This window comes from Panicum virgatum, chromosome 3K (genome assembly GCF_016808335.1).
Source record: "Panicum virgatum strain AP13 chromosome 3K, P.virgatum_v5, whole genome shotgun sequence".
In the NCBI taxonomy this organism is placed as follows: Eukaryota; Viridiplantae; Streptophyta; class Magnoliopsida; order Poales; family Poaceae; genus Panicum; species Panicum virgatum.
In genome coordinates, this window is record NC_053138.1 from 12,810,984 (window position 1) to 12,829,401 (window position 18,418).

General features: G+C 50.1%; 3 protein-coding genes across 3 annotated transcripts; 1 reads left to right on the forward strand and 2 right to left on the reverse strand.

Moving 5' to 3' along the window:
* Positions 1-3,047: 3,047 nt before the first annotated feature.
* Positions 3,048-4,812, reverse strand: LOC120700405 (putative RING-H2 finger protein ATL12). The gene has a single exon (XM_039984628.1). It carries the CDS (start codon positions 4,599-4,601, stop codon positions 3,351-3,353), a length of 1,251 nt encoding a protein of 416 aa, XP_039840562.1. The 5' UTR covers positions 4,602-4,812; the 3' UTR covers positions 3,048-3,350.
* Positions 4,813-6,557: 1,745 nt separating this feature from the next.
* Positions 6,558-8,577, forward strand: LOC120700407 (double-strand break repair protein MRE11-like). Its single transcript, XM_039984631.1, has 3 exons — positions 6,558-6,785; positions 6,901-7,100; positions 8,092-8,577. The coding sequence occupies exons 1-3, from the start codon at positions 6,711-6,713 to the stop codon at positions 8,333-8,335; spliced, it is 519 nt and encodes a 172-aa protein (XP_039840565.1). The 5' UTR covers positions 6,558-6,710; the 3' UTR covers positions 8,336-8,577.
* A 225-nt stretch (positions 8,578-8,802) lies between these two features.
* LOC120700406 (aspartic proteinase NANA, chloroplast-like) lies at positions 8,803-10,766 on the reverse strand. The gene is made up of 2 exons (XM_039984629.1): positions 10,081-10,766; positions 8,803-9,948 (listed from the first exon to the last, which is right to left on the reverse strand). The coding sequence occupies exons 1-2, from the start codon at positions 10,764-10,766 to the stop codon at positions 9,036-9,038; spliced, it is 1,599 nt and encodes a 532-aa protein (XP_039840563.1). The 3' UTR covers positions 8,803-9,035.
* Positions 10,767-18,418: the final 7,652 nt, after the last annotated feature.

The window sequence follows — 18,418 nt, forward strand, 5'->3', positions numbered from 1 at the left end:
TACAAATGAAAGTGCTAATGTTTTACATCCAAAATTTTATGCATCTAAACAAAGCCAAAATGAGATTTTATTGATTTGGGGTTGTAGAGCTTGTTTCTCTCACACGGTTAGACTAGGCAATCAGCATTTTAATAGTCATCTAGCCTTCTTCACTCATTTCCAAAAAAAAAAAAATTTGGTTAGCGTCCGATTATGATTTCCTCTATTTCCCATGTAGCACACTTGTCCAGGACTCCCGTGCAAATGCAATACAAATAAAAGAGGATTTCCCTCAGAGACACCAGGCCACACCCTGCATCCTCCCAGAGATAAGTTCTCTTACCATTTCCTACCACCATTAGCATTCTTTGCCGCTACTTGTTTACCGCACATTTCCGATATTTTTAGGAAAAAATTAAAATCAGGATGTTTAAGCCAACAAGTCTCAAAACCGAAAAGTGTTATGATTTGATAGTATATTGATTAAAATATTTATTTTCAGAGCAGAGTTGATGTATAGGGGAAAAGAATGATGCATCATAGTCAAACCAAACAAATTTAAAAGAGTAAATTGCGCCTAGGTCTCCGAACTTGCCCCGCAGTTCTATCTAGATCCCTAAACTCTCGGGGCAATTCAATCTAGATCCCTAAACTCTCAAATCGACTATTTATGTCCACAAAATTGTGTAAAGGTGTCCATCACAAGTTCAAGATGTGTCATGCAAGCGTTGTAGAGCCTAGCGATGGCAGGGGGATGGGGCTGGAGATGCCCGGAGACGGCCATCCAGGAAATGGTGAGACGGCCATCCAGGAAATGGTGAGGAAAGAGAGGTTGGAGAGCCTAGCGATGGCAGGGGGATGGGGCTGGAGATGCCGGGAGGTGGTGCAGCCTGAGACTCCGGAGGTGGGTGAGGCTGGCGACGGCGTCGGGGATGGTGGCCAGTCAGATTGGCGTTGGGGATGGTGTCAGTCAGGTCAGGTTGGAGAGGGAGGGAGAAGACAAAAATATACAGTGGTGTTTCTGCAAATATTTACCACTGCGGCGCTATATGACTGCCACATCGGCTTCAGACGCTTGACACGTTTGGGATTTCATACAAAACACTTAACAGAGTTTAGGGATCCATATACACGATTTTAGAGTTCATGAACTCAACTGAAATCTCGGGGCGAGTTTGGAGACTTTGGTGTAATTTCCTCGATTTAAAACATGACGCAGGCTCGGTTTGGTCTAGTCTGGTTGCGATCTATGCCTAGAGTTATCTTTGGTGACTTGTCCGTGAGAGCTCCTGTTGATATTACTTAACACAAACAGCCATCCGGTCGAATCAATCTATAGATATTAGCCTATTAGATTTTGATGGGCAGATAGACACATCTGCAGGGCCTGCCTGCCAAATGGTGTACTATACATATATATGTAGGGGATGGAGTAGCTAGTAGAGTTAGAGTCCACGTAGCAGTTGTGCTTGCTATCTTGTTACTTTAGAACGGAAGTGCTTGCTAAGCTCACCATGATGCATTTTCCTCTTTTTTTTTCCCTACAAATATATTGACCTGATTCTAAACCAAGTATTCTTGAAATATACTCCCTCCATAATCAAAATAATTGACGTTTAGGATAGCAACACGGTCTCCAAAACACAACTTTGACTTCTTATTTCTCTAAAAATATTTATCAAAAAGTGATATATGTATACTTTCATAAAAGTATTTTTCAAGACAAATCTATTCATGATTTATATTCTCAAGGTTTGACTCAAATCTTATCCAAAATGTCAATTATTTTGGGTATGGAGGGAGTACTAATGGCCAAAGTTTCAAATACAAGCTTGGCCGGATTTTATTCAGATAGAAATACTTTTGTGTATACGACGACCCTGCATATGCACTGAGAGAAAGGCAGAGCAGTAATTAATTAGTTAATTATACGTCATGCGTCATCGTCAGGCTTGAACTCGCCTATTTCAATAATGCGCAGTCGCCATTCTTGTAGCTAGTTGCATTGGCCTGCCTAATGCGGCACTGTTTACTAGTATTATTTTGTACGGTAGCCGCCCTCGATCTGAACTGCCGAACCGATAGTAGTATTGTTACCTGCCAATTGTATATACAAATGAATTAACAGACCAAATGGAAATGGAATCATCGATAGTATAGTAGTAGTCGGTGACATTATATTCCCCAAGGTTGCTCCATTATCGTGTTCCATCTGTATTCGTTTTTCTTTATTTCTAAGTGCTATAGCAACCGAGCACTACGCCGTATTGATTATCAACGGCTCTGTCGCTCTGATGAGAGAGAGAGAGAGAGAGAGAGAGAGAGAGAGAGAGAGAGAGAGAGAGTACATTACACTTGGCCATGTTACTATAGAATTCCATCGTGTTCTTCTACGCGCATGTTGGGAGTAATGTATAAGGCAGCCATGGATACCTCCATGTGCGTCGTCAGCTAGCTCTACATTATATCCACCGCATTTGGCCAGCAAGAAGAGATGGTACTTACTAGGCTGATGAACCGCATTTGTTTAATACATCTGTTCCTTTCAAAAAAAAAAGAAGAAGAAAAGAATCGTGGATGACGCAACAAGTAGAGATGATACTTACTTGAAAAACTCAACGAGCTAGCTAACTTTTAGGTAGCTAATTTTAGTTTGGATGAATCCCAACTGTACGAGCTAATGCCAAGCTAAAATATTTTTTTATACATTGATAGCAACTACCCAATTTACTGGCCCAATACAGCTAATTTCAACTAGCTAACTAGGTGCATCTAAGCAACCTCTTAGGTGAATCCCAATACGCACGACTCCATCCTTTACCGCGTCTTTTTTAGGATCCTTTACCATGTCAGTCATATAAAGAAGAGAAGAACGGATACAATTTTATCATGATGCATATACTATTATGATGGTTTTTCCTTAAAATTCACTCACTCAATTAGACTTGTCTGATAAAATCTCAAATTGAAAGGGATTCGGGGAGATTGAGGGGATATTCGTAGGAAATTAGTTCTATCTGTTGTACTCTAATTTAATTATAACTAAAGCTACCCGTTACAGCTTCAAGTAGAGCTCTCCGTGAAACAATTCAATAAGCTGTGTCAAAAGAAACCTTATTCTGAATCGTCTATTGGCGAGTGCCCAAATGCTCTAACCTAAGATGAAGTGTCTACATGCTGCGGCCCAAGCTTGCTGTGCCGAGGGCGACGACGCATGTAAAATTTTGTAAACTTGCGTCGTCGGTTGACCTGGCCGTGCCGCTCAATAATTCACATTTTCTTCTCCTCTTCGACCGATCTCGACTCTTTGTTTGTTTACACTTTTGTTCCATCCAAAATTCAATCCATTTTTTTGATCGATTCTATCCTATTCACACATGCGCCGCCACGACGTGGACACCCGCCGCCACTCCCAGCTCGGCCTCCTCCTCCCCCCTGGCGCGGCCGGCGAACCACCGCGCCGTGCGCCGCGCGATCGGCAGCCACCGCCGGTTCTCCTCCTCCGACAGCCGCTCCCTCGCCGCGCCGCGCAGCCGGGGCAGGCTCACGATCTCCGATACAGACCGCACCCCGGAGGATATCCTCCTCGACGCCGCCGCCGGCACGGCGTCAGCCGCCGCGGAGCTGCTGCACCACCCGCCGCCTCGGCCGTCCACCAGCAGCCGCTTCCTCTCTGTCGTCAGGGCGGCACCACCCACCTCCTCTGCTGCTGCTGCTGTTGACAGCTTGGCTTCGTTGAACTCCGGGGAATCCGGGAGCGAGAAGCGGCCGCTGGACATGGAGCGCATCATCTCGGTGTCGAGGCCGATGAGGGCGGCGGAGTTGAGATCGCTCCACCGGCTCTTGAACACCAGGGCGGACACGATGATCCGGTGCTTGTGCCTGTCCAGCTCCGGCGACAGCGCCCTCGACGTCGCCGGCGCCTCCTCGTCCGCCTGCTTCGGGCCCGTGGCCCCCTCGAACCTCGCGGACGGCACGCGCTCGACGAAGATGTCGAGGAGGTCGCGCCCGCTCGCCGCGCCGTCGTCGAAGCGGCTGGAGGACAGGCCGTCACCGCCGAAGACGATTCGGGCGCTGGAGGGGTACTTGAGGCCGAGCGAGGCGTCGTCGGCGTCGACACGCGCCCGACAGAGCGGGCAGCTGGCGTTGGACTCGAGCCAGCGGTCGACGCAGGCGAGGTGGAAGGCGTGGCGGCAGCGCGGGAGGAGGCGGAGGTGGTCGGAGTCGTCGAAGCGGGCGAGGCACACGGAGCACTCCATCCCCTGGCGCGCCCCGCGCAGCGTGGCGAAGCGGAAGAAGGGCAGCGACTCGATCACCGGCTTGGGGACGCCGCCCCGCGCCGCATCATTACCGGGCGCGGGGGCAGTTGGGATCGCGGCGGGCAGGGGCGCGGAGGACGAGTGGCAGAACTTGGCGTACATGAGGAGGAGGAAGGTGAGGGAGAAAATCATGGTGAAGATGCCAACCACGATGGCCACGCTGGGGCGGAAGGAGACCTTGATGCCGGCGCCCGGCGTGCTCTCGGGAGCGGCCTCGGCGGTGGCCGGCTGCGCGACCGCGGAGCACGCCGCCGCGGAGACGAGGACCGCGACAAGAGGGAGGAGCTGGCGCGGCAGCGCCATGGCATGGGCGGCCGCCGGACAACTAGCAAGCGACCGGGGGATTCTCAACTCTCTCTCTCTCTCGCGCGCTGCTCAAGGTCTGTGCGGGGGCGGCGCAGCCATGGTGGGAGTCGGTGAGAATGATCTCTTGGCCTGGGAGCTGCGGGGTGCGGACAAGAGGAGGTCGGAAAAGCAGAGGGCGAGAGAAGACAAGCAGGAAGAAAGAAGCCCGCGGAGCAGGGGACTAGGCGACGACTCCTGGTTTCATGCAGCAGCGGGGCGGCTGGGTCCCACGGCATCCCTTCCATGTGGGCCCTGCTGTTGGCTGTGTGCTGTTAGATTGTTGCTCTTTGATTTCATTCCCCGTGCGCTGTGCTGTTCCACACAGTAGGACGGGAGAGCAGCGTCATCTTCACCTGCTGCGTGCTGACTTTGCAACGGGTGATGCAATTCATCGGGCATTTGAAATTGATCTCGTTGGTAAAATCCTAATGGCAGACAAGGTGAATGGAAGGAGCTGCTGGCCTTGCAACCCTGTGTTGCTCTCTGTGTGATCAAACGATGGGATCAAGGAGGAGTTGGACCTCCATGTGCAGCCGTGTGGGGACTGCTCAGCCCATGCTGTTCCCATGTTAATTGTCTTTCTACTTTGTTGTTTTCGAGTACTTCTAGTCAGCACTATAACGGTTGAACACTCTTCTTCTCCTTAAATGATGTATGTATGGAAGCGCTCTTGCTAATCTTTCAAAAAAAAAATAAAACGATCTCGTTGCGGCCGATGATCTCAGCCGTTAATTCCCAAGAGGGGCCAGGGGGAGTTTGGGCCTAAAAGGACTGCCTATATCAGTTCGGCGATGACTTTTTTTTTTGTCGCAAGGGATGAGCTGGGCTTCAGCCCACTCTGAACGGCGAGGTATTTTTATAGCATGGATTAAGCGGGCCTCTAACGCACGAATAGTCTCCATTTTAGGCCCAAATTTTTTTCCCATATCGGGACGAACCCGGATTTCATTACTTAGAGCAACGAAATTACAGAGGTTCAAATACGTTCAGTTTTGAGAAAAATAAAAGATGCAGCTCGATGCTCAGCACGAAGGGCTGGCCACACCGGCTACACTAGTGAAAGTTCACGCACAAACGAGGTGGTTGCATTATTACAAAGTCAGGGACAGAGCCCAAAGAGCACAGAAAAGAAACGGAATGAGGAAACTGAAGGTAGATAGTCATCTTCGCTCCCCTCCGGCCTGCTTGTGGGCACAGCATCTCGTAGGGGTGCATCTTCACTGCAGCAGAACGGCCCCAGTATCATCTTGTGTAGCCTCCTGAGGGTGGTAGTGGAGTGCCATTGCCTTGAGAGCCTCCGCGCCTTCTTCCAGCATCTTCCCGCTATCACCTGTTTGAAGTTCTGTCCAAAAAAGCAAAAAATGGGCATGCCATGCAAATGATCTCTGTTGGCGATCTGATCTTCTTGTCCTCAAAACACATGGCGTTTCTTGCTTTCCACAGGGCCCAACATATGGCCGCCAGACCAACCATATACAATTTCTTCCCTGCTGGTATATATCTCCTTGCCCACAGCCAAAATTGGTCAAAAGAATTTGGTCTACAATCAGCACCAGCAACCATAGCCAAAATTTCAATACTGATTAAATATAGGTAGGATAGGGTGTGGCATATGTGCCTCTCGCTAGATCAGCTTAAATCAGCTGATTGTCAGGGATAACTCTGCCCTTACAAGGCAGGAACTGACATTGGCTCCACAAACATTTGCCGGCATCTTTAAGGCGATTTGGTGGTGGAGTCTTCATTAACCCCCAAACCCTTTCTTGACAAATTTCAAATGCCAGGATCAGGAAGGAATAAAACGGAGTAAGAAGGAACCTGTGTCCTCCCAAAAAGGAAAAGCTGAGCTTGGGCCGGGTCTGCTGCTGCTGGCAAGCAAAGTGGGAGAGAATGGAAAGCCGAAAGCAGCTAGGAATCCGACAAGCAACCAACCAAGCACGGAAACGGAAACTGGCTGCAGACCAGAGGGAGGCAGCTGCCCAGGCTGCCTGGCTCTGAAACCCACGCATCCAATCCCTCCACTCCTCGCACCCAACTCCCTTGCTGGAGCTGCCCCGCCGCCCGGCGATGTCGTCGTCGTCCTCGGCCCTGGCCAAGGGCAAGTCCGCAGCCGGATCCTCGTCCGGATCCGCCAAATTCGAGGTGAGACCCTCCCTCTCTCTTGCTGCCCGCTCTGGCCCTGCACTCCCCGAATCGAATCAGATCCTCCTCCTCATATGGCAGCTCTGTGTGTGTCGCGTCGCGTACTCGCGTGCAGGCCAAAGGGAAATCCTCGGCGGCGGCGGCCTCCGCCAAGCGAGCAACCACCACCAGGGGCAGGGGCAGAGGGAAGGCCGAGAAGAAGGTCTACTCGCTGCCCGGCCAGAAGTTCGATCCTCCGGAGGAGAGGGAGCCTCTCAGGATATTCTACGAGTCCTTGTCCAAGCAGATCCCCTCCAGCGAGATGGCTGAGTTCTGGTATGTGCTCACGCCCCCCCCCCCCCCCCCCCACCCCACCACACACACACACACACACACACACACACACACACACCCCTCAGACTTGTTTCCGCCCTGTACGTTAGCCTAGCCTAGCCAATAGCCACCACTGCAGTTTGTAGCGCTGCTGTTCTGCTGTGCTTTTAATCTTCGATCACATGCTGCAAACACAGGGGATATGCTAACATTCAAAGTAGGCAGGATCTAAGATGCTATTTATAGATTGAGTTCCAATTGCTGGACACTATGAAGTATAACTCTAACTCGTATTTAGGTCTCTGACAGTCCGACGACATTACCATTTACACAAGATAGGTGCTCCTATATGCATATCGGAGAAGTTAAGGCAACATGACAATCAACTAATCAAGGAAGGGAAATGAAATGGTAACGAAATTTTGCGTGTAAACAACTAAGAGGGCTCATAGCTTGGCAAAGATAGTTCAAAAGTCAAAACCAACCCCCATCTACAAATAGGCAGCCAAGCACCTTGTTCGGAGTATATGAGAACGAGGTGAAATAAGCGTAAAGGACAGGCTATTTGGGTGCAAGAGGGTCAGGAAAAAAAAAACGGAAGCTAACTAGCTCGATTTTACAAAATAGAATTACTTGAACATTACTGTAACTACCTCCTTGAATGTCCAAATGGAAAGAAAATCTTCACAGTGAAAGCATAAGAAATTGGAATCATTGGTCATTGTCAGCAATTGTGTTTCTCTCCTCCCTTGCCCCTTCCTTGCTCTGTGTGCGCGCGCGCCAGCTTTCATAATTTATTTCTGTATGCGATATCATGAGATTTGAATTTACCATGGAGGTGGGAAAGCAATTTTTTGAGGAATCACAACAATGCATCTTTTAAAGGGTACAATGCTACACTAACTTGCAACACTTTTCATCAAAACTAACTTGCAACACGCTTTGCCTGATCATCTTGCTAATGGCCTCACATGCAAATGAAAATATGTAACAGGTTAATGGAGCATGGTTTGTTGTCTCCGGAGAGAGCAAAGAAAGCATATGAAAGGAAACAAAAACGGCAGCAGCAAGTGCGAATGGGTACCCCGATTAAGCCCAGCGGAAGAAAAGACAGACCAGCTGAAAGTTCAAGGAAACCAGCCGCATCGAGCAATATGAACTTGAAGGCAAAGAAAAGAGTTGATTACAGTGACGACGATGACGATTTCATTGTGAAGTTGAAGAGATCCAAGGGATGACAGTTTGACAGATGAGGTGGATACATTTACTTTGGTTTCTAATAGATACCAACAAAGACATTCTTTATTTAGGATATACTATCTGTATGGTGAAATAAATATGTATTTTGCTGCATACTGTAAGTGTTTAATATTTTTCAAAACAGGCAGGCGGTTCGTCATGCAACAACTGTATCTGTATCTCGAATATATATACATGGTCTGCAAGGAAATGCTGTTGAACAGGAAAAGATTGGTTGGAACTGTAATTAAATGTGACGAATCTGTCTAGAAATTGATGAACAGTATTCTGTATGAAACGAAACGAACACAACAAAATCGAACTCATAATAATATCATCATTCACCCTTATTTGTACACATATTGATGACTAAATTAAAGTAAGTAGTGAATACTACCAGTAGTAATTACATACATCACCGATCCAAAGAGGGTGAAGAAAAGAAAAAAGAAAAATCAGAGGGGCCTGGCGCATATTATGCATATGGCTACATCAGCACATTGACACACAGGTAGGATGAGGCCGGGTTTTTGTCATCATCAGTACATAATAAATACAGGAGTACAATGGTTTGGCCGTTTAAAAATTAATTAATTACAAAAATCAATCAATCTTGTGTATGTAGTTTCAAAACGAACAGTACTACTCCACGTACGCTTGGGGCCGGGAAGCAGGGCGATGCGTGAGATCGATCGATCATCAGTTGACGTATCTCGGGGCTTGATGGACGTTTGCGGTGGAATTGGAATCGGAACCGTCTTTGAGATGGTGGTTGGCGCACTTGTCCTTCCTGAACCTCATGAGCCCGGTGCGGTGGTCGAACTCCCAGATGTGCTCCTGCATGAGCACGTTGCCGATGATGTTGGGCCCGCCATCCAGCAGCTTCCGGAACCCCAGGCACGCCACCCCGGGGTGCACCTCCGGCATGACCACGCTCTTGGCGTCCGCCTGCAGCACCGCGCCGCCCTTGAGCTGCACCTCGAAGCTGGGTATCGTCACGTTGTGGGCCGGGTCGACGCCGTCGCCGGTGAAGGTCCAGTTGTAGCAGAACTCGAAGCCGGCGATGTCGGCCCGCGGCAGGTGCCCCAGGTAGCTGTCGAGGGCGCCCGTCACGGCGTCGTAGGCCGCCGGCACGAGCCCCGTCACCGACGTGCCCGTGTCCAGGATGACGCCGCCGTACTTGACCTTGTCGTTCCACACCTCGGGCGGGATGCTGTCCAGGGGCTGGCCGCCGACGGTGATGCCGGTGACGTGGAAGCCGAAGGCCACGCGGATGAAGTCGTTGTAGCTGATGTCGGTGACCATGGTGCCCGGCCCCATCACGGCGGGGTTGGGGCCGAAGGTGAGGTAGCTGGAGGCGCTGCGATCGCTGTTGGCGCTGAGGAGGCAGAAGGAGAAGCGGCTGGCGAAGCGGCTGGCGGCAATGACGCCGAAGGAGATCTCGCCGTTGCCCAGCGAGAGCACGCCGTCGTGGGCGTCCACGTTGCTGCCGGCCTCCATGATGGAGCAGCCCAGGACTAGGCCCGGCAGCTTGGCCATCTTGCCGTCCGACAGCGCCACCGTCGCCTTCTCCATCCCGTAGATGCCGATGGTCACCGTGCCGTCTTGCACCCTGCACATATGTATACATATTATATATATATATATATATATATATATATATATATATATATATATATATATATATATATATATGCCTCAACAGTTAATAATAATGATGCCTATATATCTGACGTGGCTGTACTTTTGGTGGTAGCTGCACGAGGCCGTCTCGGTCGGTTCGCACGTGATGTAGGGCAGCGCCCCGCACACGGGCTGCGTGCACCGGATCCTGCGCCACGACGACGACTTGGACGGCCGGAAAAAGTTGGTGGTCGCCTTCTTCACCGGCGCGCCGTCCGCGCCCACCGACATCGTCTTGGCCGGCGACGACCGCCCGTAGTGCTTGCCCTTGCGGCGCCGCAGGCGGCAGCTGATCCACGTCAGGTCGTTGGCGGTGTCCAGCACCAGGTTGAAGGGCAGCGCCGGCGTGCCGAAGCGCACCGACACCAGGTACATGCCGACGTGCGCGATGTTGAGGGCGCTCCGCATCGGCAGCTCCGCGAACTCCGACGTGTCGGACAGCACGTCCGGCACCTTGGACGTCTGCCGCGCCTGCCTCCGGCTGCCGTTCCGCGCGGCGGAGGAGGACATCGCCAGCAGCCGCTCGTGCCGGAACTGGTCCTTGGCCGCCAGGGCGCGGAAGTGCTCGCGCCGCTCCTCCGCGCCGTCGGGCACCACCGGCGGGGACACGGGGAAGTGGATGGAGCTGCCGTCCTCGATGGACCCGTCGTCGCCCTGCATCTCGGCGCGGGCGCCCAGCTGCAGGCAGAGGAGGCCATGGAGGGCGAGGAGGAGGGCGGAGGCCACCCAGCGGCACCGGCCCGGCATCATCTCGCCGCTAGCTAGCTAGTGCCGAAACCTGGCCTGGCCACCCAGCCAGATGCTGCTGCTTATTCTTAGTTACGCCTAGAAATTGAACGCTCTAGCAGCTAGGATTGCATTGCAGGGTCGTCGACGAAGTTTGTAACTGATCGAGGTGCCATTGCTAGCTGCTTCCATTCATGGCTGATCGGCTCTTCCTCCCTGGCTTTGCGTCATCAAGGCAGGCGTACGTGAGGACGCCATTGTTTGGGCCCTCCGCATTCCTTCCTGTGGTGTGGAGCGTGCACGTTTAGTCTGTGGCCAGCAGCACTTTTCGAGGGGCCTGCTGCATCTCCGTCTCCCTCCCTCTCCTAAAATAAGAAAGGAGAGAAGGAAAGGGGAAGGATTTTGTCTATAACTTGCATTTAAAGTGAGAATTGGTGGAAGCGCTCTAGCACGGAAAATCCCTTTAATTTGGTCCAAGCTCGAGCCTTACACACTTGTAAAACTCGAATCAGCTCATCTGGTGAGGCAGTGGTGATGGAACCCTTCCTTTCTATATTTTATATTATTTTGTCTTTGCAAATATTCTTTGCATAATTTATTTAAAAATATTCAAATCCTAAAATTGTTATTCAAATAACTCTATTTTCAAAACAAAATCCTTAAAATTTTTATTTATGGACTCTTTCATCAAAAGTTATGTGAACAACTTTTTCCTAAAATCTGAGTAACTTTTCCGAGTAGGATTTTTTTAAAAAAAACACTTTTACTATGAAGCTTTCTGAATTTACTTTTCTAAAAAACCTTTCAGGAGATGTATTCTTATTTTTTCTAATTTTGATTAAACAACTTGATTATGAAAAACGTTTGTAAACAACTTTATTTTGGAAAAAGTTTGTGAAGAAAATTTATTTGTTTCTTGAGGCTGAGGACATTAGGACCAAGTGGGAAAGGATTGTCCCATTTTGTGTTTTGCTATTTCTATTTATGAAGGACAACCTTCAGTCAATGCGGGGATCTGTAGACCCGCACTCGTCACCTATCATGCATGAGACTACCTAATTGTACTAAGGCTGTCTGCACTGGCTACGGTAAAAGAAACGGTACGCAACGATCCAGTATAGGAGTAGCGTTTTTTTTCTCCCGCAGCGGGGGACGCTAAACCATACGGAAAGATGCCGTTTGGGCGCCGGTACTGGATTCCCAGGGGAGAAAGCGGACGAAAGGCAAACGCCACGTCGACCTGCTCCCGCCGCCGCTGCCAACTGCCCCGCCTTCGCGTCGGGCCTCGGAACGGAAAGGAGGAGGGCGCCACCACCCTCTGAGCTTCGAGCCAGGCTGCCGCCGGCCGCTTGCTGCCCGCGGCCACTGTCCATGGCCGCCGCCTGCTACCCCCGCCCGGCGCATGCATGGGAAGGAGGCCGAGGAGGGAAGTAGGGGCGCCGCCGCCGTGCCGGATCGAGGGAGGCAGGGGCGCCACCGGAGGGAGTGGCGCGGGGGTAAGAATGGCAATGGGTCGGGTTCGGATCGGGTGGAGTCTCCGTGCACCCAAAACCGTAACCCGAAACCGAAACCCGAAACCGAAACCCGAATCCGAACCCGAAACCGATTTGGGTGGAAATCCATCACCAAAACCAAATCCGCGGATACCTGAAACCCGGGGATAAATATACACATTCATATGTATAAACAAGAGGCAACAAATAATAAATATTTTCATGACTCAACTTTCAATAAATTTAATAGTCTAAGTAAACAAATTATCATTAACATATTATAAAACATGAGTTTTAATTCCAAATAATTTATTTCGGATATCCATTGGATATCCATGGGTGGAAACCAAAACCCGAAACCGAAACCAACCCCAAACCCGAACCTGAAAACCGTGGGCGAAAAACCAACACCAAACCCGAAACCCGAAAAACCGAAACCCGCGGATACCCGCACCGAACCCGATCCGTTGCCATCTCTACGCGGGGGCCAGGGAAGGGGCGCCGCTCCTCTGCACCTCCCCCAGCGGACGAGGAGTCACAGCAGGGGAGCAGGGTCGGCCCCGCGCGCGCGCTCGCCTGCCGCCGCCGTCGCCACCGTGCCGTCGAGCTGGCCAGCCTCGGCCGTTGCTGCCGCTGCTCCACCATGCGCTCGCCTCGGTCCTGCGCGAGCCGCCCGCCGCGCGCTCGCCTGCCTCGCGCAGCCGCGAGACCCGCCGCCGGCCTCCGCGCCACGCCCCGCGGGCCTCCGCGGGTGGGCTCCTCACCGAAGAACGATGCGTGCCGCCAGCCGAGCTCGAGCTCGCAAAGATCGAGGCCGTCCTCAAGCTTGCCGCGCGGCAGCTCGCTTCCGCCATGTCGCCGCCAGCCCAACCAGGAGGCGCCGCCGCCGCCGGCCCGTGGAGGAGGAAGGAGAAGGGGAGAGGGAGGAGGGGGCGCCGCCGCCGGCCCGCGCTCGGGGACGACCCGTTGCCGGCGTTGAGAAGGAGGAACCGGCGCAGGGGCGGGAGGGCGACCGGGGAGTGGGTAGGTCATGGCAAGCGCGCCCGCACCGTGCCGCGCGCTCGCCAGCCCCACAGCACCGGCCGCACCGCCTACGACCTCCCACACATCGCTTCGCCGCAGCTCCCGCGCGCAGGCGAGGAAGGGGCCGCACCCTGGCCGACGGCGGAGGGAGCAGGGGGCTCGAGGGTCGCCGCCGCCGCCACGCCATGGCCTGCTTCCCCGCCGACACCGCCAGAGCAGGGGAAGGGGGAGGGAGGGAAGGAGGGGGAGGAGGGGTCTTGGCGCTCCTGGGAGGAGCCGGTGGAGCCGCGCTGCGCCGCCGGAATCCGCGCAGGGAGGAGGAGGGAGGAGGGCCGCCACCGGCGGCGAGGGAGGCGAGGAGCCTGGGCGGCGGAGGAGAAGCAGGGAAGGAGAGAGAGAGAGGCGGTGGCGGTGGGAGAGAGAGAAGGGGGTTTAGGGTGATAAAAAAATCTGACTTGTGGGTCCTATGAGTGGGTAGTTGGTATAGGAGATGAGATATAGAGGATGACAGGTGCGGAGAAACTGAATATAAAGATGAGAATATTGATGACTGGGACAGATATTCTCTTTAGAGTATGAATTTAGAGGTCGACGAGTGTGGATAGCCTAAGAGCACCTCCAGTCCTTGTTCGGACTCGCAAAAGCAGTCTTGCCGAACCAAATCACGGTTCGGTCTCTCTAGCATCAACATCGAATAGTGGGGCCCACATTAGAAAAAAATCGTGATTCTCATCCGTCCTTCCCTTCGCGCGAGCAGGTGGAACTCTCCTGGCCGTCTCTGTTGGTGATATGCCCAAGAGCCCATCATTACAATACGGTTTAAAGGCCCAAGTGGATATTGATCCAAGAGGGATTAGGGTTACTAATGGGCCTATGAGATAGAAGCCCATTAGTACGCCCTATATATATGAGGGAGGGGCTAGGGGGGCGATGACCTGAGCCGCGCCACCTCCCTAGCCGCCGCCCCTCCCTCTCTCTCTCGGCCGCCGCCCTTGCCGTGCGTGCGGTGCTAGCACACCGACGCCCGGCGTTTCATCCCCGTACGTGTGGACTCCGTGGAGGCGCTGCTGCGACTGCTGCGCTGATCGGCTGCTGGGATCAAGTACGAGGAGCTCGGTTCGTGGGACGTGATCGACTACTTCCTCTACATCGACGCGCGACTTCTTCCGCTGCGCTGCGCGTCTAGTGGTAACGATCTATGATCTTCTACTCGCAAGTATCTTGGGTTTATGCGGTAGTGATGCTAGCGTAGCCTACCCGTTTCCCTACAGACAGTGGTACCAGAGCCATCTTGCGTAGTTTTTGGTCTGGATCTTTTGCATATAGGTGATATGTTGTTGTAGTAGATTGGATCTATTACTTTTGCACGGTTTGATTAGATCAATTGGTCATAAGGGGTTAAAACTGGAGCGAGTTGATTGCGCGGCATGTGACAAAAGATTAGTTTGTGTTCTTTCTCTGTTATGCATACGACATGTCCCTACCGGCTGGAATCACCATCGGGACTAACTGTGTGCATAGTCAGTAGATTGAACCAACAGATCAAGGTCATGTGTAGATGCAGTCTTCTCAAGTGCAAAGTTTGCACGGTCAAGGTGATTGACCTAGTGAAAATTGAGGCATTATGAATGGCTCGGATTTGAGGTGATGTGATCACTTTGATGAGATTTTCATAGGGATTCAATGGGACCGCCGTTGCTTTCTCGCTGTAGCGGCTTCCCAAGCGCTACTTTGGTAGAACACGTCGTACGCCTAACTTGTTTTTGCAGGGTGTGATGTGAATGGTATGGCCTCAATGTCATGTGATGATGTATGTGATGATTTGTGCGACCTGCGTGTCGCAAGTTAACACAACCGGGTTGAGGTTGCACCATTATTGTATAACGACCTGCGTGTCGACTTGTGATGTTTGAATCCTCATGTAATTATTTCACTAGCTATTAGATGTAGTAGCTTAGTATCTTTTCATGGAGGTTTCAATCATGATGGCGATGATGATCACCACAAGACAGGACGGATGGCAATGGAGGTCACCTTGGAGCCATGGCGATGGAGCCCATTGTGATGCAAGAGGCCATACTATTCACAATATAATATGATTATATGCCTGTGATGTTTATTTTCCTGTCATACTATTCTTTCATGCTTTTACATATGGTGGATGCTTTAATCATGATAGAATAGCTTCCCTCAGAAAAGTTTGAGTTTTTGATGCCTTTTACCAATAGCTGCACCTATAAATTTTGATCGTTGTGTGGTAGGTTTACCAAAGTAGAGTACCCTCAGCTATCACTTTTGTATAGGGTGGATGTCGGACATTCACAAGCATAGTATTGGTTTACTCAGCAAAGCTATCAAAACAGTTTTGGGCTTTAAGGCATAGGGTTGGGGCCGGGGCATTGGATGCCACCCAACAAACAAGAGTCGCATAGAGATGTGATTAGTAATTTGTTACTTACCTGTATCACTACTTTTCTAGCCGTGATGTTAAAGCTCACTAGAATTTTAGTGATTATGGATCTTGAACCACTATATGTCATTAGAGGGAAGATGACTTTGATATAGTAGGTTGTCTTTTGTTAAATCAGTTAATGAAAGTCTTTACATAAACTTAGTGCTGAAATCTTGCTTTACTTTAATGTTGTAGATCATGTCTGCCAGTAACAATTCCGCTTTCAATTTGCGTTCTGTTCTTGAGAAAGAAAAGTTGAATGGAACAAACTTTATTGATTGGTACCGCAACCTGAGAATTGTTCTCAGGCAAGAGAAAAAGGAGTATGTTCTTGAGCAGCCATATCCTGATGATCTCCCTGACAATGCAACTGCTGCTGATCGCAGAGCTTATGAGAAGCACTGCAATGACTCACTTGATGTCAGCTGTCTGATGCTCGCCACCATGTCCCCTGATCTGCAGAAGCAGTATGAGCATGCGGATGCTCATACCATGATCGAGGGGCTGCGTGGGATGTTTCAGAACCAAGCCAGGACTGAGAGGTTCAATATCTCAAAATCCTTGTTTGCGTGCAAGCTGGCAGAAGGTAGCCCAGTCAGTCCTCATGTGATCAAAATGATTGGTTACATTGAGACTTTGGATAGACTTGGTTCTGAACTTCACCAAGACTTGGCTACTGATGTTATTCTCCAGTCGCTCCCGGCGAGCTATGAGCCTTTTATCATGAACTTTCAGATGAATGGCTTGGATAAAACATTGAGTGAGTTGCATGGGATGCTAAAAATAGCAGAGGAGAGCATTAAGAAGAATCCCAATCATGTGATGATGATTCAGAAGGGGAACAAAAAGAGGAAGCGTTGGACGCCTCCTAATCCCAAAGGTAAAGGCAAGGAAAAGAGTTCCGGTGGTGAGTCCTCAGGCTCTAAGCTAAAGCCAGCACCTAAGGCCAAATCTGGCCCTACTTCTGAAGATGAATGCTTCCACTGTCATGAAAAGGGACATTGGTCTTGGAACTGCAAGAAGTACTTGGAAGAAAAGAAGAAGAAGAAGGGAAGTGAGACTTCCACTTCAGGTATAAATGTTATAGAAATAAATATTGCATTATCTTCTAGTGAATCATGGGTATTTGATACTGGATCGATGATTCACACTTGCAAATCGTTGCAGGGTCTAAGTGAGACTAGAAGATTTGCAAGAGGCGAGTTGGACGTTCGGGTCGGCAATGGCGCAAAGGTTGCGGTGTTGGCGGTCGGCACCTACCACTTGTCTCTACCCTCCGGATTAGTTTTGGAATTAAATAATTGTTATTGCATTCCTGCTTTGAGCAAGAACATTATTTCTTCTTCATGTTTGGAAGAAGTTGGTGATTTTAAGATTGTAATTGAGAACAAACGTTGTTATATCTTTTGCAATGGTATTTTTTATGCTCATTGTCCATTGGTGAATGGATTATATGTTCTTGATCTTGAGGATAAATCTGTCTGTAACATTAATACTAAGAGGCTTAGACCAAATGATTTGAATCCCACTTTTATTTGGCATTGTCGCTTAGGTCATATAAATGAGAAGCGCATTGAACAACTCCATAAAGATGGATTGTTAAGCTCATTTGATTTTGAATCATTTGACATATGTGAGTCGTGTTTGCTTGGAAAGATGACCAAAGCGCCTTTCACTGGTCAGAGTGAGAGGGCGAGTGACTTGTTGGGACTTGTACATACCGATGTATGTGGACCAATGAGCTCAATAGCCAGAGGTGGTTTTCAGTACTTCATTACTTTCACTGATGACTTTAGTAGATATGGCTATATCTACTTAATGAGGCACAAGTCTGAATCGTTTGAAAAGTTCAAAGAATTTTAGAATGAAGTACAAAATCAATTAGGCAAGATAATTAAATTTCTGCGATCTGATCGTGGAGGAGAATATTTGAGCCTTGAATTTGGTGATCATTTGAAGCAATGTGGAATTATTCCGCAGCTAACTCCGCCCGGAACGCCTCAATGGAATGGGGTATCCGAACGGAGGAACCGAACCTTGTTGGACATGGTTAGGTCCATGATGAGCCAAGCTGATCTTCCATTGTCATTTTGGGGTTATGCTCTTGAAACTGCTGCGTTCACACTGAATAGGGTTCCAAGTAAGTCTGTTGAGAAGACACCATATGAGATATGGACTGGGAAGCGTCCCGGATTATCTTTTCTCAAAGTTTGGGGATGTGAGGCTTATGTCAAACGTTTGATGTCAGATAAGCTCACTCCAAAGTTAGACAAATGTTTCTTTGTGGGGTATCCTAGGGAAACCAAAGGATATTATTTTTACAATAAGGCGGAAGGCAAAGTGTTTGTCGCTCGCAATGGTGTTTTCTTAGAAAAGGAGTTTCTCTCAAAAGGATTTAGTGGGAGCAAGGTGCAACTTGAAGAAATTCAGGAAACACCCGAAACTGTTTCAGCACCCACTAAAGATCCACGGGATGTGCAAGATGTTGCACAACCCGTAGTTGAGGCACCAGCCCCACGAAGGTCTATAAGGGCACGTCGCGCTACTGACAAGCTCAACCTCCTTATTACGGAGGAGCGCCATGTATTATTGATGGAAAATGATGAGCCCTTGACCTACAAAGAAGCAATGCTGGGACCCGACTCCGACAAATGGCTTGAAGCCATGGAATCCGAGTTAAAATCCATGCATGGTAATCAAGTTTG